The following is a 25129-nucleotide window of genomic DNA, read 5'->3' as shown; positions in this document are numbered from 1 at the left end:
TCTTTTCCTTTTTACTCCTCTTCTTCCTCTTTCATCTCTTTCTTTCTTTGGTTTTCTTTTTCTCCTTCACACATCCATACCTATAATACCAACACACCCCACACCCATCATATCTAACCACCATCCCACCTCATTCAAATCACACACCATTACACTTAGCCACCACACAACATACCTCACTCCTATCACACGCAGCCACCAATTTTACCCAGCTATGACATATTACACCTCACTGCCATCACAACTCTCAGCCAGGCTTATAACACCCAGCCAACCCAGACACCCCCTTTGTCTTTAGCATAGGTAGGACCCGCAGCAGCTGGAGCGGGGGGGGGGCAGACCAGAGGGAGCTGGTATTGGCCCGATTATCTGCTGATATGTAAAACCATAGAACTCACACGGCTCTATACATGTATATATGTTTTAAGCGTGTGCCTGTAAGTGTCGGGATTTTATTGTCTTCTTTTTGTGACTTTTCTCATGATTTCATTATAATCAGCGATGGGGAAATCCTGTTATCGTTTCTAATCCTTTCTGCTGCATTTTGGGGAAACGCAAACTTTCGGCTCGAACCCAAACATCACGTTTAGAACACGGTCTGCGGTTACTTACTAGAAACAAACATCAGCCTTCAGTGGATGTATCCGAACACATATCTGGGTTCCGCGATGTATGTGAACACGTATCTGGGTTCCGTCATATATGTTGGATTTATGCGAACACATATCTGGGTCCTGCCATGTATATCAGATGTATGTGAACACATATCTGAATTCAGTGATGTATGCGAACATGTATCTGGGTCCTGCAATGTATGCGAACACATATCTGGGTTCTGTGATGTATGTGAACATGTATCTGAGCTCTGTGATGTATGGTGGATGTATGTAAACACGTATCGGGGTTCCGTGATGTATGTTGGATGTATGTAAACACGTATCTGGGTTCCGTGATGTATGTTGGATGTATATGTATCTGTTTGGGGCCCCCGGGGGTAGTGGGGAGGGGGGACAGATCTGTTCTCTGTATCCCACGTCCTCCAGCAAGGTGATGAGAGACGGATAAAAGGGATGGATGAGACCCCCTCCCCCATCTGCAACTATCACCCCCCCCCCCCCTCCCCACAGCCAAGTGCAGGGGGCAACTTAACCCCTTGAACGGACGGAGAGAAAACCTGTATGCGCAATGCACAGTACGACCCCGGGGATTACCCCCAGCCTTCAGGCAAATGGGGCAATTTGACTATAATACAATGGACTTCAGAGGGAACAGTTTAATGCCCCCGATGCATAACCACACCAGCACCTCCTGCCCACATTAACGGCCCCTACGCCTGAGCATCTGCCCAATCCTCACACCTGCCCCTCCGCCTGGGCATCTGCCCAATCCTCACACCCATCCTCCCCTAGTTTGCCCCATGGAGCATTACCTACCCCTCTTCCCTTGAACCCAACAATTAACAGCCCAAACCCCACTATTACCTAACAGGAGCACAGCTCAGCCCCCCCCCCCCAAACCTTACTACGTTCCATTAACCCTCCGCAGGCTCATTCCTAATTGGCCCCTCCACAATTATCAGGAGCCTGTCCAAACTGCCCTATCAACAACTCCCCCCTCACCCCCTGGATATACAGGGTATCCATTTTTTTTTTATTATTTTTTTTTTATTATAAAACTTGGCAATATCTGGTTTCATTTGAAAAATAAGAATCCACAGAAAGCAGCAGCAGGGGCCCCGGGGGCCACGCAGCGGGATCCGGAGTCATTCGATTTATACCGGTAATCGCCATGTGGACCGGCACCCGCGGCTGTAGAAGGGCAGCGCCGGTCCTGCAGCGGGCCCAGTTCAATCTGTACATTATATACACGGGAGTCAACGGCACGTCCCGCGCATGCGCAGTCACCTCCTCTTCTCCTTCACGCTGTACGATAAGACGAGGGGAGCCGGCTGAAAGACAACATAACCAAGGCATGAATCCGAGCCGGGCACAGGCCCCTGGGGGCCATAGCAACCACTGCATACAGAGGGACTCACCTTCCCATACCAGCGCGTCAGCCACAGCTGCTTCATGGTCATGTGATCCGGCAAAGCCTCATTTTCAAACATAAGCTGAACCTGCGCAAGAAGACAACGTGTCACTATGGCACCAGGCCGCGGACACTGAAGCCACGTCACTACGGAGACAGGGGGGAGCAGAGATGCAGGCGCGTCACTAAAGAGACGGGGGGGCTGACACGCCGCGTTACTACCGCAAACGACGAGGTGGCCAGGCAGACACACACGTTTCGTTGCTACGGAGGCAGGGGGTGGCCAGGCAGACACACACCCACGCTGCGTTACTACGGGGACAGGGAGCAGACACACACCCACGCTGCGTCACTACAGAGACAGGGAGCAGACACACCCACGCCGCGTCACTACAGAGACAGGGAGCAGACACACCCACGCCACGTTACTACGGGGACAGGGAGCAGACACACCCACGCTGCGTTACTACGGAGACAGGGAGCAGTCACACCCACGCTACGTTACTACGGGGACAGGGAGCAGACACACCCACGCTACTATGGAGACACGCGCAGATACACAGAACAAAGACACACCGGGCAAGACTTACATGTATAGGCGGAACGCTGAGCCGGTGACAGAGAACCCGTCTGAGGTGGCGGATCTCAGCGCGCACGGAACATCTGATGTATTTATGCTGCAAAATGGGAGAGGGGCAATAAATACACGCAAGGAAACCAGTAAATCGCGCGGGCCTCGCAACCTCAGCCTCACCTGCAGGATAAAGCGCTTCTTGTCCTTCCCCGAACTGCAAAGAAGAAAGAAACATTAACGGGGTCAACCCCCCTGTAATTACCCCACTTCGGCTATACACCCCCCCCCACACACACACAGATGAGCACACCCCCACTGCCAGCACCCCCGATCCCCCTTCCACCCGCCAGCGCTCCCCTTCCACCCGCCAGCGCTCCCTGTCCCCCTTCCACCCGCCAGCGCTCCCTGTCCCCCTTCTACCCGCCAGCGCCCCCCTTCCACCCGCCAGCGCTCCCTGTCCCCCTTCCACCCGCCAGCGCTCCCTGTCCCCCTTCCACCCGCCAGCGCTCCCTGTCCCCCTTCCAACCGCCAGCGCCCACCCACCCTCTGCCTCAGGTTTCTCACCTAAGCTTTTCCAGACACAGGCAGACCTGCTCATCGTTTCTGTAGTAGTGCGAGGTGCTCTGAGACACATCCAGAGAAAGAGACAGTCGCGAGACATCAGCCACTGGATCTACAAGAAAGGAGACCGAGTGAAACGTCTGGCCCGCACCCAGTCGCTGCAGAAACACAGCATTTAGACTTAGTCGTCATGGGATAAGCGTGTGTCCAGGGCCGGGATAACCCGCCCACAGAGCTGACACTCCACTCCCGGGATTACTATCCCACAGAGCGGACACTATGCCTGGGGTAAGCAGTGTCTGATGGTTTAGCGCTGACAGAGCTGATCCCCGTAATACCAACACACCTCACACCCATCATAGCTAACCACCATCACACCTCACACCTCACTCCAATCACACGCCATTACACCTAGCCACCACACAACATACCTCACTCCTATCACACCCAGCCATCAGGCCGATTTTACCCAGCTATGACATATTACACCTCACTGCCATCACAACTCTCAGCCAGGCTTATAACACCCAGCCAACCCAGACACCCCCTTTGTCTTTAGCATAGGTAGGACCCGCAGCGGCTGGAGCGGGGGGGGGCAGACCAGAGGGAGCAGGTATTGGCCCGATTGTTACAGATGATTGGTGTCTGCTGATGTGTCTGTTGGATGTATGTGAACACATATCTGGGTTCCGTGATGTATAATGGATGTATCCGGACACATATCTGGGTTCCGTGATGTATGTGAACACATATCTGGGTTCCGTGATGTATGTTGGATGTATGTGGACACATATCTGGGTTCCGTGATGTATGTTGGATGTACGTGAACACATATCTGGGTTCCTCCAGGGCCGGACACCTTCGGAGGCGCTCACCTTCCACGGCACTCGGCTGAACGACTCGCTCTAAACCGCGGGATTGATAGAAGTCTCGTATCCGACTGTCCTCATCTGAAGCGAGTAAGCAGAACAGACGTCAGACACACATATACAGGACCACATGCACAGCTCCACACGCGTGGCCTACTCACTCTCCTGCAGCCCTGGCACCAGCTTGTACACGATGTCCTGCATGACGCGGTCCAGCTTCAGGTTCAGCAGCGGCTGCGTCTCGTGGATCTTGATGTTGCAGAGAGGACAGTACTTGCTGGTCTGCAAATACTTCACTATACAGCTCTTACAGACTGCGAGAGAGAGCAAGAGACAGGCGGCGGGGTCAGCGAGAGACGGACAGACATGCAGCCGGCGGGGAGGGTTTGTTGTCAGCGAGAGACAGACAGGCAGCAGGGGGCGGTCCACAGATGGACAGACAGGCGGCGGGGGTTCAGCGAGAGACAGGCAGGCGGCGGGGTCAGCGAGAGACAGACGGACAGACAGGGGGCGGCGGGGGGAGGTCAGCGAGAGACAGACAGGCGGCGGGGGGGGGTCAGCGAGAGACAGACAGGCAGCAGGGGGCGGTCCACAGATGGACAGACAGGCGGCGGGGGGTTCGGCGAGAGACAGACGGGCGGCGGCGGGGGGTTCGGCGAGAGACAGACGGGCGGCGGCGGGGGGTTCGGCGAGAGACAGACGGGCGGCGAGGGGGTCAGCGAGAGACAGACGGGCGGCGAGGGGGTCAGCGAGAGACAGACGGGCGGCGAGGGGGTCAGCGAGAGACAGACGGGCGGCGAGGGGGTCAGCGAGAGACAGACGGGCGGCGAGGGGGTCAGCGAGAGACAGACGGGCGGCGAGGGGGTCAGCGAGAGACAGACGGGCGGCGAGGGGGTCAGCGAGAGACAGACGGGCGGCGAGGGGGTCAGCGAGAGACAGACGGGCGGCGAGGGGGTCAGCGAGAGACAGACGGGCGGCGAGGGGGTCAGCGAGAGACAGACGGGCGGCGAGGGGGTCAGCGAGAGACAGACGGGCGGCGGCGGGGGGGTCAGCGAGAGACAGACGGGCGGCAGCGGGGGGGGTCAGCGAGAGACAGACGGGCGGCAGCGGGGGGGGTCAGCGAGAGACAGACGGGCGGCGGCGGGGGGGTCAGCGAGAGACAGACGGGCGGCGGCGGGGGGGTCAGCGAGAGACAGACGGGCGGCGGCGGGGGGGTCAGCGAGAGACAGACGGGCGGCGGCGGGGGGGTCAGCGAGAGACAGACGGGCGGCGGCGGGGGGGTCAGCGAGAGACAGACGGGCGGCGGCGGGGGGGTCAGCGAGAGACAGACGGGCGGCGGCGGGGGGGTCAGCGAGAGACAGACGGGCGGCGGCGGGGGGGTCAGCGAGAGACAGACGGGCGGCGGCGGGGGGGTCAGCGAGAGACAGACAGGCGGCGGCGGGGGGGTCAGCGAGAGACAGACAGGCGGCGGCGGGGGGGGTCAGCGAGAGACAGACAGGCGGCGGCGGGGGGGTCAGCGAGAGACAGACAGGCGGCGGCGGGGGGGTCAGCGAGAGACAGACAGGCGGCGGGGGGGTCAGCGAGAGACAGACAGGCGGCGGCGGGGGGGTCAGCGAGAGACAGACAGGCGGCGGCGGGGGGGGTCAGCGAGAGACAGACAGGCGGTGGCGGGTCAGCGAGAGACAGACAGGCGGTGGCGGGTCAGCGAGAGACAGACAGGCGGCGGAGGGGGGGGGTCAGCGAGAGACAGACAGGCGGCGGAGGGGGGGGGTCAGCGAGAGACAGACAGGCGGCGGCGGCGGGGGGGTCAGCGAGAGACAGACAGGCGGCGGCGGCGGGGGGGTCAGCGAGAGACAGACAGGCGGCGGGGGGGTCAGCGAGAGACAGACAGGCGGCGGGGGGGTCAGCGAGAGACAGACAGGCGGCGGGGGGGTCAGCGAGAGACAGACAGGCGGCGGTGGGGGGGTCAGCGAGAGACAGACAGGCGGCGGCGGCCAGCAAGAGACAGACAGGCGGCGGCGGGGGGGTCAGCGAGAGACAGACGGACAGACAGACAGGCGATGGGGTCAGCGAGAGACGGACAGAGGCGGAGGCGCCAGCGAGAGACAGACGGACAGATGGGGGGGGTCAGTGAGAAACAGACAGGCGGCGGGGGGGGTCAGCGAGAGACAGACTGACAGATGGGGGGGTCAGTGAGAGACAGACAGGTAGGTGGCAGTGGGGGGGGGGTCAGCGACAGAGACAGGTGGCGGGGTGTCAGCGAGAGACGGACAGACAGGCAGGCGGCGGGTGTGTCAGCGAGAGACAGACGGACAGACAGGCGGCAGGGGGGGTCCACGAGAGAGACTGACAGACAGGCGGGACCCGGGAATGAGGGGCTCACACAGGGGCCGGGGAGCTGTGAGATTGCGTGGGACCGGGACTGCATGGCTCAGACAAAGATGGTGGTGGTGGTGGGGCATAGCAGTTCGGTGGTGGGGCATAGCAGTTCGGGGGTGGGGCATGGCATGCATTAACTCACACGTGTGCAGACATTCTGTGATAGTTGTGGCATCGATGAAGTAGCCGGCACACAGGTAACACACGATGTGCTCGTTCAGCTCCTTGATCTTCACCTTCACCGCCTCCTGACGGTCAGAGGGGAGTCATTAAGAGACACTGAAGCCACCGGCGCAGCACCCGGGGGCCAGCGCCACACATGCACGCGGTCAGCCACAGGCAATAATAAGCCCAGGGGGTGATAATATATCAGCTGTAATACCGTCACCATGGCAGCCAACATATCACAAATAAAGTCGCTCAGCACCCCAGCGAGGTATATTTAATTCAGCAACACGGCCACCTTTCAGGGCAACTGGCCCATTTTATCTAAACACGTGCCACAAAGTACCAGACATCTAGATGTGGACACGTGTTTCTTTACATGTGACGGGGGACGTGCCATTTGTCATTTTGTGTTATAATTCCACAAATTATGGAGCGTACAATTATTGGTACATACGTGTTCTATACGTGCACGTGAATGTATACCATACATCACATTTATAAAGCGCCGGCAGATTCCGCAGCGCTGTTACAGTCAGAAGAACAATTTCACATACAACGCATACAATACCACATACAATACCTCATACAATACCACAACGCGTACAATACTAACACATACAATAACAAACCGGTGCAAAGGAGAAGAGGGCCCTGCTCCCGGGAGCTTACAATCTAGTCAGTGGTTGACTCAACATTTCCCCAGTCTCCATACTGTGATTGGCACCATGCGCATATATATCTCAACATTCCCCAGTCTCCATACTGTGATTGGCACCATGCGCATATATCTCAACATTCCCCAGTCTCCATACTGTGATTGGCACCATGCGCATATATCTCAACATTCCCCAGTCTCCATACTGTGATTGGCACCATGCTCATATATCTCAACATTCCCCAGTCTCCATACTGTGATTGGCACCATGCGCATATATCTCAACATTCCCCAGTCTCCATACTGTGATTGGCATCATGCTCATATATCTCAACGTTTCCCAGTCTCCATACTCATATACCTCAACATTCCCCAGGCTCCATATTGTGATTGGCACCATGCTCATATATCACAATATTCCTCGGTCTCCATACTGTGATTGGCACCATGCTCATATATCTCAACATTACCCAGTCTCCATACAATGATTGGCACCATGCTCATATAAGTCAAAATACCCGGGTCTCCATGTTGGGACTGGCACCGTGTTCGTACAGATCCGTATAGGATCCGTATAGCCCAGTCCTCATTTTGAGGTTGGCACCGTCCCTGCACATACCGCAGTACCAGAGCCTCCATCCCAGGAGAGGCAGTGTGGGGGCCACCTCATAGCTGGCTTGATGGCAGCCCCATCAGCCCTGTCCGCCCCTCCCCCGTGAGCCCGCGCTCTCTCTCACCTCATTCCTGAGCGGGTCCATCTTGTACACGGACTGCAGCTGGTTCCGAAGCCGCATAGCAATCACCATCGGCCCCTGGGTCGCCATCTTGCCGGGATATAAGCGGACTTCCGGTAGAGGAGGAGCCTCTTGCGTCACCACAAGTTTGCGACTTGGAGGCAGGGCCTCTGGAGCACACGCCAGCGCGTCATCCGAGTCCTAAACACCAGAGATAGAAGTCGCCCTTCTGGCGTAAATTGCGATATATAAGCAACAACACACTTTGTACACCACTGCAGCGTATGATGGCGATATATAAATAATAACACACATAGTACAGCACTGCAGAGTACGATGGTGATATATAAATAATAACACACATTGTACAGCGCTGCGGAGTATGACGGCGATATATAAATAATAATAACACACATTGTACAGCGCTGCGGAGTATGACGGCGATATATAAATAATAATAACACACATTGTACAGCGCTGCGGACTATGACGACGATATATAAATAATAATAACACACATTGTACAGTGCTGTGGAGTATGACGGCGATATATAAATAATAACACACATTGTACAGCGCTGCGGACTATGACGACGATATATAAATAATAATAACACACATTGTACAGTGCTGTGGAGTATGACGGCGATATATAAATAACACATTGTACAGCGCTGCGGACTATGACGACGATATATAAATAATAATAACACACATTGTACAGCGCTGCGGAGTATGACGGCGATATATAAATAATAATAACACATTGTACAGCGCTGCGGAGTATGACGGCGATATATAAATAATAATAACACACATTGTACAGTGCTGTGGAGTATGACGGTGATATATAAATAATAACACACATTGTACAGCGCTGCGGAGTATGACGGCGATATATAAATAATAATAACACACATTGTACAGTGCTGTGGAGTATGACGACGATATATAATAATAACACACATTGTACAGCGCTGCGGAGTATGACGACGATATATAAATAATAATAACACACATTGTACAGCGCTGCGGAGTATGACGGCGATATATAAATAATAATAACACATTGTACAGCGCTGCGGAGTATGACGGCGATATATAAATAATAATAACACACATTGTACAGCGCTGCGGAGTATGACGGCGATATATAAATAATAATAACACATTGTACAGCGCTGCGGAGTATGACGGCGATATATAAATAATAATAACACACATTGTACAGCGCTGCGGAGTATGACGGCGATATATAAATAATAATAACACACATTGTACAGTGCTGTGGAGTATGACGACGATATATAATAATAACACACATTGTACAGCGCTGCGGAGTATGACGACGATATATAAATAATAATAACACACATTGTACAGCGCTGCGGAGTATGACGGCGATATATAAATAATAATAACACATTGTACAGCGCTGCGGAGTATGATGGTCATATATGAATAATAATAATAATAATACATTGTACAGTGGAGTATGACTGCAATATATGTTTCTGGAAATGTCTCTGTAGTAGTTACCCGGCTCAGCCACCAGGGGGAGCCCCAACATCACATTAATTCTAAATAAGCTTCAGCTGCCGGTCCCTGTGGACCTAGTGAAGCCCAGACACTGGATGCAGCGAGAACCCCTGTACACTTCCATTGGGTACAGGCTGGCATCATGGGGCCCCTGTACACTTCCAGTGTGTACAGGTGGGCATCAGGGAGGCCCTGTACACTTCCTGCAGGTACAGACTGCATCACAGGCCCCTGTACACTTCCAGAGGGTACAGGGGGGCATCACGGGGCCCCTGTACACTTCCAGTGGGTAGAAGTGGGCATCACGGGGCCCCTGTACACTTCCAGCGGGTGCAGGCGGGCATCACGGGGTCTGTGTACACTTCCATTGGGTACAGGCTGGCATCACGGGGCCCCTGTACACTTCCAGCAGGTGCAGGCGGGTATCACGGGGCCCCTGTACACTTCCAGCGAGTAAAGGTGGGCATCACAGGGCCCCTGTACACTTCCAACGGGTAGAGGCAGGCATCACAGGGCCCCTGTACAGTTCCAGCGGGTGCAGGCGGGCATCACGGGGCCCATGTACACTTCTAGCAGGTACAAGCGGGCATCACGGGGCCCTTGTACACTTCTAGCAGGTACAGGTGGGCATTACGGTGCTTCTTTGCAGGTACAGGCGGGCATTACACGGGGCCCCTGTACACTTCCAACGGATGTAGGTGGGTATCACTGGGCCCCTGTGCAATTCCAGCGGGTTCAGGTGGGCATCACGGAGCCCCTCTACACTTCCAGTAGGTACAGGCTGGCATCATGGGGCCCCTCCAACGGCAGTCGGAAAGAGAAATTATAAATTTAGTTGCCTGGTACATGGAATCCGCTGCCCACTGGCATGTTTGAGACTGTAGGGAGATCCTGTCCAATCAGGGCAGTCTGTTTACCTTCCGAGGGGGTCCTGTCCATTCACTGTGACCTCCTGTGACCGGCATGAAAGCTCTTTGGGATGAAGCCCATTTCAGTGACCTCTACCCACCCCCATTCTAATGGAACAGGATCAGAGCATTAACTGCCACCCCCAGGGGTGGGCACATCTCACTGGTTTCATTTAGGTTATTATATGGGTGTCCTGTTCGGGGCCCCTTATATACCCCGTGGGAATACCGGGTAGGGAAATGCAAGTCTATGGAGACTCCGGCACAGAAAATTGGAACGATGAAACTTGCTGCCAGCAGAACCATGTGGCGCATCTAGTGTGATGACCCAAACCTTAATAGGCCCTCAGGAGCCACATAGACCAGTATGATCAGGGCGCAAGAATTTAAAGCGAGTCCAAAGGTGCCAAAGTGGAGACCTGGGAGACCCCAATGGGTTAAAATAATGGAGGACACACATACATCCCAGCGAAGCAGTAGCCTCCATAAGTACCCCTAAGTGAGTCTGGCCTCCAGAAACCCCCGCGGCTCCCCTTTTGACTGCTGCTCTGTGTAGACTGCAGATGACTGAAGGATAAGTCAGTCTCCGCTGCCTCTGATAGAAGAGCTTTTGGACGGACTCGCAGAGTCCCCTTCTGTTACCTCCCTAGAACAACGCTATCGGAGGCCTCCTAGGAGCTTGTGTGTGATGTTGGTTTCTGGCTGGACGTGGAGGGCCCCTGATACGTGGTAGATGAAGACCCTCCATATAACCATCTCAGCCACTGTGACAGGGCCAGGTTAACTGGAGTTGCCCCGGACCTCCTGTCCCCGGGCAGAGACAGACATTTTCATGTAATTCCGGGTCAGGTTGTCAGGGGGCAGTTTGCACAAAGTGTTTCGTTGGGTGAGGGGGTTTCAGGTAACCTGGCTGGACCTCTTAATCGGCCAGCACAGCCCCTGTTTGCCCAGACGGCAGCCTCACTACTACTACAAACCATTGTGTCACCTAATCCCCTCATTTTATCCATTGCCTGTGTCCTTCCTGAGCTGATTGGATTTAGTTATACCTGGGAACTCTCCTGGTTTGCCCGGAGATTGCCGAATCAAGCACCATTTCTCCAGGTCAAGCATCCTCCGGGTCGCGGGAGCGGGGTCTTGACACACCCTGCTCCCAGCTCATAATGCCTTTAAATGGGAGTGTTTCCTGCTGCCATCCAAAGAAGCTGTGTGTACGTGAGCATGGATGTGCATGTATAAGTGTACTTGAGCACGGATGTGCATGTATAGGTGTACTTGAGCATGGATGTGCATGTATAGGTGTACTTGAGCATGGATGTGCATGTGTGAGTGTAGGTGAGCATGGATGTTTATGTATGAGTGTACATGAGCATGGATGAGTGTACGTGAGCATGGATGTTTATATATGAGTGTACGTGAGCATAGATGTGCATGTATGAGTGTACGTGAGCATAGAGTGTACATGAGCAAAGATGTGCATGTATAAGTGTACTTGATCAAAGATGTGCATGTATAAATGTTCGTGACATGGATGTGTATGTGTAAGTTTATGTGAGCATGGATGTGCATGTCTGAATGTACACGAGCATGGATGTTTAGGTATGTATGTGTGTGTATGTGTAAGTGTACATGAGCATGGATGTGCATGTATAAGTTTACATGAGCATGGGTGTTACATAGTTACATAGTTCATAAGGTTGAAAAAAGACCTAAATCCATCAAGTTCAACCCTTCTACCTAACCTTCCTATTCTTGATCCAAAAGAAGGCAACCCCCCCCCCCCCAATTAAGCGACTTCCAATTCTGCCATCAGGGGGAAAAATTCCTTCTTGACTCCAAGAGGCAATCGGATTTCTCGTTGGATCAAGAAGTCCTAAAATATTAAAGTTATTCTATTTATAGCCCTGTATGTCATGCCTTTCTTAAAAAATATCCAGACCCCTTTTGAAGGCATCTGGTGTATTGGATAACCACCTCCCTTGGAAGTGAATTCCGTACCTTTATTGTCCTCACTGTGAAGAATCCCTTCCTTTGTCATCTATTAAACCTGCGCTCTTCCGGTCTCAGAGGGCGACCTCTTGTTCTTTGTATATTTCTGTTAATGAACAGGTCACTGAAGAGCTCGTTATATCGGCCCCGCATATATTTATATAATGTATATCGGCCCCGCATATATTTATATAATGTATATCAGCCCTGCATATATTTATATAATGTATTTTGGGCCCGCATGTATTTATATAATGTATATCGGCCCCGCGTATATTTATATAATGTATATCGGCCCTGCATATAGTTATATAATGTATATCGGCTCTGCATATATTTATATAATGTTATCATATCCTCTGAGACACGGTTTTTCTAGCGTATTTTAATTTTAACTTTTTTTAGTCTCTCTTCATAACGAGTATCTCCCAATCCCCTTATTAATTTCGTAGCCCTCCTTTGCACTTTTTCTAATTCCATAATGTCGTTTTTAAGGACTGGTGCCCAGATGTGTATGTGTATGTGAGCATGAATGTGTAAGTGTACGTGAGCATGGATGTTTATATATGAGTGTATATGGGCATGGATGTGCATGTATGAGCGTATGTGAGAATGGATATGTAACTGCGTGTGTGAGCTTGGATGTGTAATTGATGTAGGATGGAGTGTGTGTTAGCATGAGTGTGTAAGTTTGTATTAGTGTGTTTACGTACAGAATGTTTACAGAGTGCATGGGGTGGCAAAGAAGGCGCAGACAAGCTCTTTGAGGGCAATGATGGCACAGGAGAGATATTTGTGGACACTGACAAGCTGGTGGTAAAGATGGCAATGGCAGGCTGTTTGGAGGTTAATACGGCACTGAAAAGCAGCTTGGAGGCAAAGGTGGCGCTGTGGGACATGCTGCTTGGTGAAGTTAGGGGGCCCTGGGGCAATTTTTGCTCCTGGGCCCTGTGGTTTCTAGTTACGGCCCTGACTGAGCCCTAATTACTTCTACAAGAGAGCTACTACTCCCTCTTTTTTGTTGCAATTAACCCTACCACTCCGATTGTAAGCTCACATGCGGGGCCCTCAAAAGCCCACTATTCCTGCCAGGAATTTTGTATAAAAGTAAATTTAAAAGTCTCTCCCTCTCATCCTTACAATTCTCTGTCTCGCTCCCATCCCCTCTCTCACTTCCCTCTTCCATCTCTCTCCCACCCCAATTTCTCTTCTCTCCCCATCTGTCTCTCCCCCCGCCCCCTTCTCTTCCCCAAGCTGGATATATTTAGAACCCTCAGTCTTTCCTGATCATTTTTCCACGTTTTAGTTGCCCTTATCTGTCGATTACCTTCTGTAGATGGGGTTTAAAATAGTTCTTTCCGGCAGTGAATGGGTTAAAGAGTGTACACAGCCTGCTCCTTTCCATCCTGGCAGTGAAGGGGTTATGGGGTATTTTGCAGAGGTCTCTGTAATGCTTCACTCCCTCTAAGCTGCTCCTAATGAGACTAATTGCCTCTGATTAAGAGGCTCGTTACCCGCGTCGCGCCAGCCGGGCTCTTCCACATGTTTATTATCGAATCAGCTAAAGAGAATAATTAAATTCCAGCTCCATGTCCCCGGCGTCTGCAGCACAGCCTGCAGCTAGAGAGCGGGGTAACACAGGCAGAGAGTGCCGCTAGAGCACAGGGTAACACAGGCAGAGAGCGCCGCTAGAATGCTGGGTAACACAGGGAGAGAGTGTGGCTATAGTGGGGGTGACAAATGAAGAGAGTGCTGCTTGAGTCTGGGGTAACACAGGGAGATAGCTGCTAGAGCGTGGGGTAACACAGGCAGAGAGCACCACTAGAACGTGGGGTAACACAGGCAGAGAGCACCACTAGAACGTGGGGTTACACAGGCAGAGAGCACCACTAGAACGTGGGGTTACACAGGCAGAGAGTGCTCCTTGAACGCTGGGTGACACAGGGAGAGAGTGTGGCTATAGTGGGGGTCACAAATGAAGAGAGTGCTGCTTGAGTCTGGGGTAACACAGGGAGATAGCTGCTAGAGCGTGGGATAACACAGGCAGAGAGCACCACTAGAACGTGGGGTAGCACAGGCAGAGAGCACCACTAGAACGTGGGGTTACACAGGCAGGGAGCGCTCCTTGAACGCTGGGTGACACAGGAAGAGAGCACTGCTAGAGCGTGGGGTAACACAGGGAAAGAGCTGCTATTGTGCGGGGTACCACAGGGAGAGAGCGCTGCTGAATGCAGAGCAACACCAGCTTATGCAGGCCGAAAGCAGGGCACCGTCTCACGCAGGGAGAGGGGTCTCCGTCAGGCTGGAGCCAACATAATGATGCTGGATTCCCAAATGAAGGAAAAGGCTGCTCTGGAACCCAATTACCTTCTAATTACCCTCTAATCGCTCGTTAAGACTCGGCAAGCGATGCCGGGGGAGATCGGAGCACTTAGTGCCAGCATTAACCTCCTCACCGGCGGAAATCTAATACACAAACATTACGCACTAACAGCAGAGTCACTGATACCTGATGCTGGGGTAATTGTTCCCATTGCTGTGAGTGATGGGTTAGGGCAGCGAAGTTGTGACGCTACACAATGTCACATCGTGCCATTCAAACCACTGGGTCATTTACAATCCCATGGAGTGTGTCCTTACATAGTTACATAGTACATAAGGATGAAAAAAGACCTAAGTCTATAAAGTTCAACCCTTCTACCTAACCTTCCTATTCTTGATTAAAAAAAACAAAAACCCTAATTAAGCTACTTAAATTCCTTCTTGACTCCAAAAGGCAATCGGATTTTTCCTTGGATCAAGAAGCTCTAAAATATTAATTCTATTTATAGCCCTGTATGTCATGCCTTTCTAAAAAAAATATTCAGACCCCTTTTGAAGGCATCTGATGTATTTGATAACCACCTCCCTTGGCAATGGATTCCATACCTTTACTGCCCTCACTGTAAAGAACCCCTTCCTTTGTCGTCTATGAAATCTCCTCTCTTCCCATCTCAGAGGGTGACCTCTTGTACTTTGTATATTTCTGTTAATTAACAGGTCACTGGGGAGCTCTTTATATATTATTTATATATTTAAATAATGATCGTCGGCGCCGCATATATCTATATGTTATCATATGCCCTCTGAGATGCTGTTTTTCTAGTATATATAACTTTTTTTTAGTCTCTCTTCATAACTAGTATCTTCCAATCCCCTTAATAATTTTGTAGCCCTCCTTTTTCTAGTTCCATAATGTCCTTTTTTAGGACCTGTGCCCAGAATTGTACTACATACTCAAGGTGAGGTCTTAACATTGACCTGTAAAGAGGCAAGATAATATCCTCCTCCCTTGAATCAATACCTTGTTTTATGCATGCCAAGACCTTGTTGGTCCTTGCAGCTCCTTGCTGGCATTGCTGTCGTCTGTTGTGTACCATTAAATCCTTCTCATTGGTTTTCCCCAGAAATATTCCATTCATAATATAGGTTGCATTTGTATTACCATATTTCCCAATGTGTAAGATGCACCTTTTTTGAAAAATGTGGGGTCTAAAAACTAGGTGCGTCTTGTAGATTGCAGTTACTACTTCCCAGACCCTACCTGCAGCCACACTGACAATTGGCCCCGCCCCTTTCTGATTAACAGTCACTCCCTGGAGTCACACTTACTATTGGCCCCACACAGGGCCGGCCCAAGACAAAATGCCGCCTGGGGCAAAGTTTAAAATGCCGCCCCCCCCATTATCTACCCTTCCTCTCCCTGCTGCCCCCCCCATGTAATGCTGGGCGCCGGAAATGACATCATCTTCTGGCGCTCAACATTACAAGCCGGCACCGAGACCGAGCTAGATGGCTCGTAGAGGAGAGAGAGAGGAGCGGGTACTGACAACTTGGTAAGATAAAATCACTCGGTGCCCTCTCTTCTCTTCTCAGCTTTAAAAAAAAAAAAAAAAAACCCTTCAAAAGTGCCGCCTGGAGCGGTTGCCCCACTCGGCTCCATTGTCGGGCCGGCCCTGGCCCCACCCCTTTTCTTATAGCATCCACATGGCCCAGCAACTCATCTAACAGTAAGTATAACATTAATATTTGGGCTGCTGAAAGTTAGGGGAGGTGGGGGTAAATTTAGCAGCAGTTATGGTTAATCCATGTTGACTTCTTCTGATTGGATTCTGATCCTTTGTATGTAACAATACATGGAAACTCTACCCTGTCCGTTAGGAGCACCGTCACCGTGCTGGGAGGGACAGCTGTTGATATTAAGATCAGCAGCTGCAGTAGAAATGGATGTTATGATGTCACTTGGAATTAATTGACTTGGTGACTTAACGGGCAGGTAACGGAGGCTCTGAAGCAGGTTAATGATGGAGGCTCATTCCCTACAATAACTTTTAACCCAGTCGCTTTTGTTTGATTGGTTGATACGGCTGAAGGTACAGGGGATGCAGCAGAGAGAGTGTTTGCAGCCTTTAGTGTTGAGGTTGTTGGGGTATCAGAGGGATTCTCCCGCAGCCTTAATACTCCTGGCTCACCCCTGATGTTGCGTCTTCCTACTCTGTTGCCCTCCATTGGTTAGGAGCAAATCAACTGATTTGTGGGATGGTTACGGTTGGGGAGATCCTATACTTGTTCATTTCCCTGTCGCTTTACCTCCTGCTGATCTGCGCTGGGATGGAGTAGGGTTCATGGAATGCTGAACGTCACAATATTGCGGTATAGGCAGGAGCCCAACCCCAAATCCCATCAGCTCAGGGAGTACACAGGCAACTGATCGGGTGAGGGCATTAAGTGATACGATGGGTTCCCCCTCCTGTATTATCCCCCCCTGTAGTGAGGCTGTCGTCTGTGCTGGCTGATTAAGAGCTCCAAACGCTCCTGACAGACCAAGACCCACATTCATGGACACAGAACCGCTCCTGACAGACCAAGACCCACATTCACGGACACAGAACCGCTCCTGACAGACCAAGACCCACATTCATGGACACAGAACCGCTCCTGACAGACCGAAACCTACATTCACGGACACAGAAACGCTCCTGACAGACCGAGACCTACATTCACGGACACAGAACTGCCATGACGTAAACTGAAACCCGCTATTGCGCATGTGTAAGTAACAGGCCCCTCCCCCCACACAGAGAGGGAACTCTAAACAAGATGGCGTCTCCTAACAGACTAACAGGAACTGCTACCATGGCAACCCCAGACGCCAGCCATGACAACTGGAGAACGGAGTCCCCACACTGCAGGAACAGAAGGATGGTAGCAAACAAAGGGTTAAACAGGCACAAGGTTGCAGTACAAAGTGAGGGGAAAACTAAAGAGTTAAAGGAAAATGCTATATTTATTATATATTTATATACCTTTAAATGCCGGACTGTCATTGGTGGGCTAACCTTTAACCCCTTTTGTCTCTAATGTCTTCGTGTCTGGGATGAGTATTTCAATCACAAACAATAACAACCTGGTTCAAAGGAGGATGAGAACCGGCCCCAGGAGCTTACAATCTAGTTTGTGGAGTAGTTTTCTACTTAATTCAGTGACATTCACACCTTACCTTTATATATGTAACAGCTACCCCACTATAACACCCCAAATACCCCACTATAACACTATCATACCCCAAATACCCCTATAATACTGTCATACCCCAAATACCCCACTATAACACTATCATACCACAAATAACCCCCTATAACACTACCATACCCTCCCGAATACCCCCATAAAACTATCATACCCCACTATAACACTATCATACCCCAAATACCCCGCTATAACACTATCATACCCCAAATACGCCGCTATAACACTATCATACCCCAAATACCCCCTATAATACTGTCATACCCCAAATACCCCACTATAACGCTATCATACCCCAAATACCCTGCATGTAATATACATATGGATAGATAAGTGGAACAGCCTCCCAGCAGAAGTGGTAGAGGGAAATACAGTGAGGCTGTTTAAGGTCGGAGTCTTTACAGACCAGACAGGACGGAGGGGGCTGATCTGTTGGTTGTGGGCTCCTAGGAGCGGGGCCCATTCCGTGTTCTCTTACTGTCAGACTGTATAATATTACTATAACAACGCCACGGCGTCTGCCGGCGCTATATAAATCGAAGGCCCAGAAATGAGAGCAGGAACCGGGGCTGCGCATGCACAGCGTGAGTGCCGGGAGAGCAGCAGGCCAGCGAGCACTCGGGGCTCTGGATTAGGTTCCACCCTGGGTTAGCAGGGGGTATTTATACGGGGGGATGGGGAGCCAGGAGACCCCAGGGGAAAATCTCATTCCTGCCCCCTGCTGCTCCCACCATCGGGGCTTTTACAGGGAAATGCAGCCAGCGCTGATTGGTTTCTGGGGAATAAAAGCCTTTTCTCTCAATGTAAACACCGCATTTTCATGTGAATCACATTATGCGGGTGACCCCGATGGCCATTGTCATTTACCCCCCCCGTTCTGATAACTGCCCCTCCCTGCAGACAGAGACCCCCTATTATGTGTATTTAAAGGGCAATCCCCGCCTAATGCATTTATCACTAATATGCGATTAACAATAAGTTTCTGCCCCAGATGTAATAAAATCGTTATCATACCACCTGCGGGGAAGTGGAATGGCTCGGTCTTAATCACCCAGCCAGGCGCTCTGTGTGTTTTATTTGCCCAGCCAGTTCCTGCTGTTTCTATACACATTATCGGGGCTTTTAGGGCTGTAGAACCCTGCCATACCCTCATACCCAGCAAACATTCTGACCTTCGAGAAAAGAGGGGCAACAGGGGGAGGAAATCAGGGGCTGTAAAATGCAAGGCCCTGGGGCCCTTGCCCCCTGAACCCGCTGAGGGTATAAAGCGCTGGGGCCCTCGTCCCCTGTACCCGCTGAGGGTATAAAGTGCTGGGGCCCTCGTCCCCTGTACCCACTGAGGGTATAAAGCACTGGGGCCCTCTCCCCCTGTACCCACTGAGGGTATAAAGCACTTGGGCCCTCGCCCCATGTATCCGCTGAGGGTATAAAGCGCTGGGGCCCTCGTCCCCGTTACCTGCTGAGGGTATAAAGCGCTGGGGCCCTTGCCCCCTGTACCCGCTGAGGGTGTAAAGCGCTGGGGCCCTCGTCCCCTGTACCCGCTGAGGGTATAAAGCGCTGGGGCCCTCGTCCCCTGTACCCACTGAGGGTATAAAGCACTGGGGCCCTCTCCCCCTGTACCCACTGAGGGTATAAAGCACTTGGGCCCTCGCCCCATGTATCCGCTGAGGGTATAAAGCGCTGGGGCCCTAGTCCCCTGTACCCGCTGAGGGTATAAAGCACTGGGGCCCTCTCCCCCTGTACCCACTGAGGGTATAAAGCACTTGGGCCCTCGCCCCATGTACCAACTGAGGGTATAAAGCGCTGGGGCCCTTGCCCCCTGTACCCGCTGAGGGTATAAAGCACTGGGGCCCTCGCCCCCTCTACCCACTGAGGGTATAAAGCACTGGGGCCCACACCCCCTGTACCTGCTGAGGGTATAAAGCATTTGGACCCTCACCCCCTGTCTCGGCTGAGGGTATAAAGCGCTGGGGCCCTCGCCCCCTGTACCCGCTGAGGGTATAAAGCACTTGGACCCTCGCCCCCTGTACCCGCTGAGGGTATAAAGCACTGGGGCCTCACCCCCTGTACCCGCTGAGGGTGTAAAGCGCTGGGGCCCTTTCCCCCTGTACCCGCTGAGGGTATAAAGCGCTGGGGCCTCACCCCCTCTGTCTGCAGAGGGTATAAAGCACTGGGGCCCTCACCCCCTGTACTCACTGAGGGTATAAAGCACTGGGGCCCTCACCCCCTGTATCCGCTGAGGGTATAAAGCGCTGGGGCCCTCATCCCCTGTACCCGCTGAGGGTATAAAGCACTGGGGCCCTCGCCCCCTGTGGGTATAAAGCGCTGGGACCCTCGCCCCCTGTACCCGCTGAGGGTATAAAGCGCTGGGGCCCTCGCCCCCTGTATCCGCTGAGGGTATAAAGCGCTGGGGCCCTCGCCCCCTGTACCCGCTGAGGGTATAAAGCGCTGGGGCCCTCGCCCCCTGTATCGGCTGAGGGTATAAAGCTCTGGGGCCCTCGCCCCCAGTACCCGCTGTGAAATGGTGACCTGATAGTTGGGGTTGGGGCAGGTCTACAGACAGATCTCGTCTATAGATTGTCAGCTCTTGCACCCACTGTATGTATATTATACCTCCCCCTCTTTTCTACTCTTTGTGAAAAGTAATTGCCCCTCAGGTAACAATCACAATGGGTTGGGGGAGAAAGGGGAGGAGGGGCAGGTGAGTTAACCATGTCACGGCTTTAGATCCCAGGAACGGAGGGCAAACAATGAAATTATCCCTTCCAGCAATGAGAGAGTTAATGTGATTACCTCTCTGTCTATAAAACCCCAGTGACCAGTCTGGGAGTCACATAGCAGCCTGATACCCCTCTGCCTCCCCCACACACCTACAGATACCCCTCTGCCTTCCCCACGCACCTACAGATACCCCTCTGCCTTCCCCACGCACCTACCGCTACCCCTCTGCCTCCCCCACGCACCTACAGATACCCCTCTGCCTCCCCCACGCACCTACAGATACCCCTCTGCCCCCCCACACATCTACTCCATACACTACCCTCAGATACCCCTCTGCCTCCCGCACACACACACTACCCCCAGGTACCTTCATCCACTAACTCATAAAATGTTCAGTTTTCTGCTTCTAGTTTTCCTTCTTTCCTGTCCATGGATGGTCCTACCCATGTATTTGCCCCAGGGGCTCAGGGAGGTTAAGGAGCCAAATGGTTGCTCCACTTGCCAGGAGGAAACATGCCCCCCACTGCCCCACATGTGCTGGGCAAGCCGGGTGCGGGACCCCTGTGGCTGCTGCTGGAAGTGCGCCAACGTAGAGGGGCAGAGGTGCGACCTTCCTGGGGGCATTTACCAGTTTGGGGAATGTGGGGACGGGCTGCTCTGCCACGAGGAAACCAGACGCTGTATCTGTGAGACCCAGGAGAAGGTGTGCGGGACGGACAGACGAACGTACAAAAATGTCTGCCGTCTGAAGGAAGCTGCCAGATACAAATGGAAGAGGAGCCTCAAAACTTATCAGCCGGGGCCCTGCCCCTGGGAGCAGGAGAGAGGTGAGTGTTCCGGTGTCTGTGTATTAGGAGGGGTGAGAGGCTCGTGTCCCGGTGTCTGTGTATTAGGAGGGGGTCCGTGTCCCGGTGTCTGTGTATTAGGAGGGGGGCGCGTGTCCCGGTGTTTGTGTATTAGGAGGGGGCGCGTGTCCCGGTGTCTGTGTATTAGGAGGGGTGAGAGGCTCTTGTCCCGGTGTCTGTGTATTAGGAGGGGGTCCGTGTCCCGGTGTCTGAGTATTAGGAGGGGGGAGAGGCTCGTGTCCCGGTGTCTGTGTATTAGGAGGGGGCGCATGTCCCGATGTCTGTGTATTAGGAGGGGTGAGAGGCACGTGTCCCGGTGTCTGTGTATTAGGAGGGGTGAGAGGCGCGGGTCCCGGTGTCTGTGTATTAGGAGGGGTGAGAGGCGCGGGTCCCGGTGTCTGTGTATTAGGAGGGGTCAGAGGCGGGGGTCCCGGGGTCTGTGTGTTAGGTGGGGTGAGAGGTCCGTGTCCCGTTGTCTGTGTATTAGGAGGGATAAGAGGCGCGTGTCCCGGAGTCTTTGTACTAGGAGTGGTGAGAGGCGTGTGTCCCAGTGTCTGTGTATTAGGAGGGGTGAGAGACGCATGTCCGGGTGTCTGTGTATTAGGAGGGATGAGAAGCGCGTGTCCCGGTGTCTGTGTATTAGGAGGGGTGAAAGGAGCTTGTCCCGGCGTCTGTGTATTAGGAGGGGTGAGAGACGCGTGTCCAGGTGTCTGTGTATTAGGAGGGACGAGAAGCGCGTGTCCCGGTGTCTGTGTAATAGGAGGGAGTCCGTGTCCCGGTGTCTGTGTATTAGGAGGAGTGAAAGGAGCTTGTCCCGGCGTCTGTGTATTAGGTGGGGTGAGAGGTCCGTGTGCCGTTGTCTGTGTATTATGAGGGGGTCTGTGTCCCGGTGTCTGTGTATTAGGAGGGGTGAGGGGCGCGTGTCCCGGAGTCTTTGTATTAGGAGGGGTGAGAGGCGCGTGTCCCGGTGTGTGTGTATTAGGAGGGGTGAGAGGTCCGTGTCCCGGTGTGTGTGTATTAGGAGGGGTGAGAGGTCCGTGTCCCGGTGTCTGTGTATTAGGAGTGGTGAGAGGTCCGTGTCCCGTTGTCTGTGTATTAGGAGTGGTGAGAGGTCCGTGTCCCGGTGTCTGTGTATTAGGTGGGGTGATAGGTCCGTGTCCCGGTGTCTGTGTATTAGGAGGGGGCGCGTGTTCCGGTGTCTGTGTATTAGGAGGGGGCGTGTGTCCTGGTGTCTGTGTATTAGAAGGGGTAAGAGGCGCGTGTCTCGGTATCTGTGTATTAGGAGGGGGTCCGTGTCCCGGTGTCTGTGTATTAGGAGGGGTGAGAGGCGTGTGTCCCGTTGTCTGTGTATTAGGAGGGGTGAGAGGTCCGTGTCCCGGTGTCTGTGTATTAGGAGGGGGTGAGAGGCGTGTCCCGGAGTCTTTATATTAGGAGGGGTGAGAGGCGCGTGTCCTGGTGTCTGTGTATTAGGTGGGGTGAGAGGTCCGTGTCCCGGTGTCTGTGTATTAGGAGGGGGTGAGAGGCGTGTGTCCCGGAGTCTTTATATTAGGAAGGGTGAGAGGCGTGTGTCCCGTTGTCTGTGTATTAGGAGGGATGAGAGGTCCGTGTCCCGGTGTCTGTGTATTAGAAGGGGTGAGAGGCGCGTGTCTCGGTATCTGTGTATTAGGAGGGGGTCCGTGTCCCGGAGTCTTTATATTAGGAGGGGTGAGAGGCGTGTGTCCCAGTGTCTGTGTATTAGGTGGGGTGAGAGGTCCGTGTCCCGGTGTCTGTGTATTATGAGGGGATCCGTGTCCTGGTGTCTGTGTATTAGGAGGGGTGAGAGGTCCGTGTCCCGGAGTCTTTATATTAGGAGGGGTGAGAGACGCGTGTCCCGGTGTCTGTGTATTAGGTGGGGTGAGAGGTCCGTGTCCCGGTGTCTGTGTATTATGAGGGGGTCCGTGTCCCGGTGTCTGTGTATTAGGAGGGGTGAGTGGTCCGTGTCCCGGAGTCTTTATATTAGGAGGGGTGAGAGGCGCGTGTCCCGGTGTCTGTGTATTAGGTGGGGTGAGAGGTCCGTGTCCCGGTGTCTGTGTATTATGAGGGGGTCCGTGTCCCGGTGTCTGTGTATTAGGAGGGGTGAGAGGCGCGTGTCCCGGTGTCTGTGTCTTAGGTGGGGTGAGAGGTTCGTGTCCCGTTGTCTGTGTATTATGAGGGGGTCTGTGTCCCGGCGTCTGTGTATTAGGAGGGAGCGATAATATGGATAATAAGGAATAGAATAATTTATTGCCCCAGGATATTCTGTGGATATTTGTATGACCTTTGACCTCCCTCTGTAGCTCCAATCTTCATCACGCCCCCGCGGGACACTTTGGCCATTGCCGGTCAGGGCATTATCCTGGGCTGCGTGGTTTCTGCCCATCCAGTGGCACGAATTCAGTGGAGGAAGGAGGGCACCGAGGAGCCACTGCCAGGAGGCAGCAGCAACATGATTGTTCAGGTACTGATCTTCCTGCCTGGTGCCCATTCCTCTCCCCTGTGGCCCCTTGCTCTGATACTCATGTATACGTGCTTTGTACTTGGCAGACTCATGAGGGGCCCCACAGACACCAAGTGGCAGGCTGGCTGCAGATCCACCCCCTTGGCGAGGCCGACGAGGGGCAGTACGTTTGCGTCGCATGGAATAAGTTTGGAAGCATCTCGGCATCTGCGACCCTGAGCATCAGCCGCCCCGGTGAGTATGTGCAGCCACTGGAAGAGAGCAGTGCAAAGGGGGCACGTATGGTCCGGGGGGTGGTGGCCATGTTTGGTTGGAGCTGTTTGTTACTTTGTGCCTGTTTCTATACACATTATCGGGGCTTTTAGGGCTGTAGAACCCTGTGATACCCTCATACCCAGCAAACATTCTGACCTCCTAGAAAAAAGGGGCATTGGGGGAGGGAAGTGCCCCAGTAAATGGCACCATGTCTGTCCTGTCTCCCCAGGAAGAATACACCACATGTGCCCTAGGCAGCCCTTCCCTATAACCTCTTCTATTATTCTTTCATATTGGTCCTCTAATCACACTGTCTTTTTATGTGGCCCCCTATCTAATGCCCCTTCTGTTTGCACTGCAGATACCCTCTTTGCTGCCGGGGAGTACGGTCTCCACGCTGCTGGGTTTGACTTGTCGGATGATGAAGATGCTCAGGACAGATCCCAGGATGGTCCCTCTGGATCAGATGTGTGACTCGGACCCAGCCATTCTCCAGCAGACATCGGGTCCCTGTGAATTCGGAAGATGTGACTGTTTTATTGTCGTAATTTATGACGTTCACCCGGGGTGTGTCTGTCTAGCCATCAGGGTCCCGCCCCCGAGGAGCAGCCAGCCTTGTGTCTCTTTCTAATTATGTGTTTTCTTAGCCATGGACAGATCTACCTCGTTGAGCTGTATGTCTGGTTGGTAGCAATTACCCAGCCCATGGCACTTGGCCAGCTAACTGGCATCAGTAGGGTTAAAAGATTTTTTTTTAAAAATTGACTTTTTTGGGTTAATGAAAAGAGAAAACTGTATGAGACATCTCTGGGGCAAGAGGACAAAGGGGGAGTCCAGCTGGAAAGATCCTGCAGGAAATT

The 25129-nt window shown here is 52.9% G+C and overlaps 3 protein-coding genes across 3 annotated transcripts in view; 2 read left to right on the top strand and 1 right to left on the bottom strand.

Annotated features, from left to right (window-relative positions):
- Positions 1-25129, top strand: part of AUP1 (AUP1 lipid droplet regulating VLDL assembly factor) — a 152091-nt gene that overhangs the window by 45038 nt on the left and 81924 nt on the right. The window lies entirely within an intron of this gene.
- PCGF1 (polycomb group ring finger 1) lies at positions 1643-8088 on the bottom strand. The gene is made up of 9 exons (XM_053458008.1): positions 7972-8088; positions 6554-6659; positions 4194-4346; positions 4039-4113; positions 3167-3275; positions 2783-2816; positions 2619-2705; positions 2036-2116; positions 1643-1948 (listed from the first exon to the last, which is right to left on the bottom strand). The coding sequence occupies exons 1-9, from the start codon at positions 8056-8058 to the stop codon at positions 1901-1903; spliced, it is 780 nt and encodes a 259-aa protein (XP_053313983.1). The 5' UTR covers positions 8059-8088; the 3' UTR covers positions 1643-1900.
- LOC128503811 (kazal-type serine protease inhibitor domain-containing protein 1-like) lies at positions 21139-24743 on the top strand. The gene is made up of 4 exons (XM_053474005.1): positions 21139-21520; positions 23854-24014; positions 24101-24248; positions 24631-24743. Exons 1-4 carry the CDS (start codon positions 21139-21141, stop codon positions 24741-24743), a joined length of 804 nt encoding a protein of 267 aa, XP_053329980.1.

The sequence above is a fragment of the Spea bombifrons genome, chromosome 1 (assembly GCF_027358695.1).
Source record: "Spea bombifrons isolate aSpeBom1 chromosome 1, aSpeBom1.2.pri, whole genome shotgun sequence".
NCBI lineage: Eukaryota > Metazoa > Chordata > Amphibia > Anura > Pelobatidae > Spea > Spea bombifrons.
The sequence above is the reverse complement of the archived record's forward strand: the minus strand, read 5'-3'. Positions and strand labels throughout refer to the sequence as shown.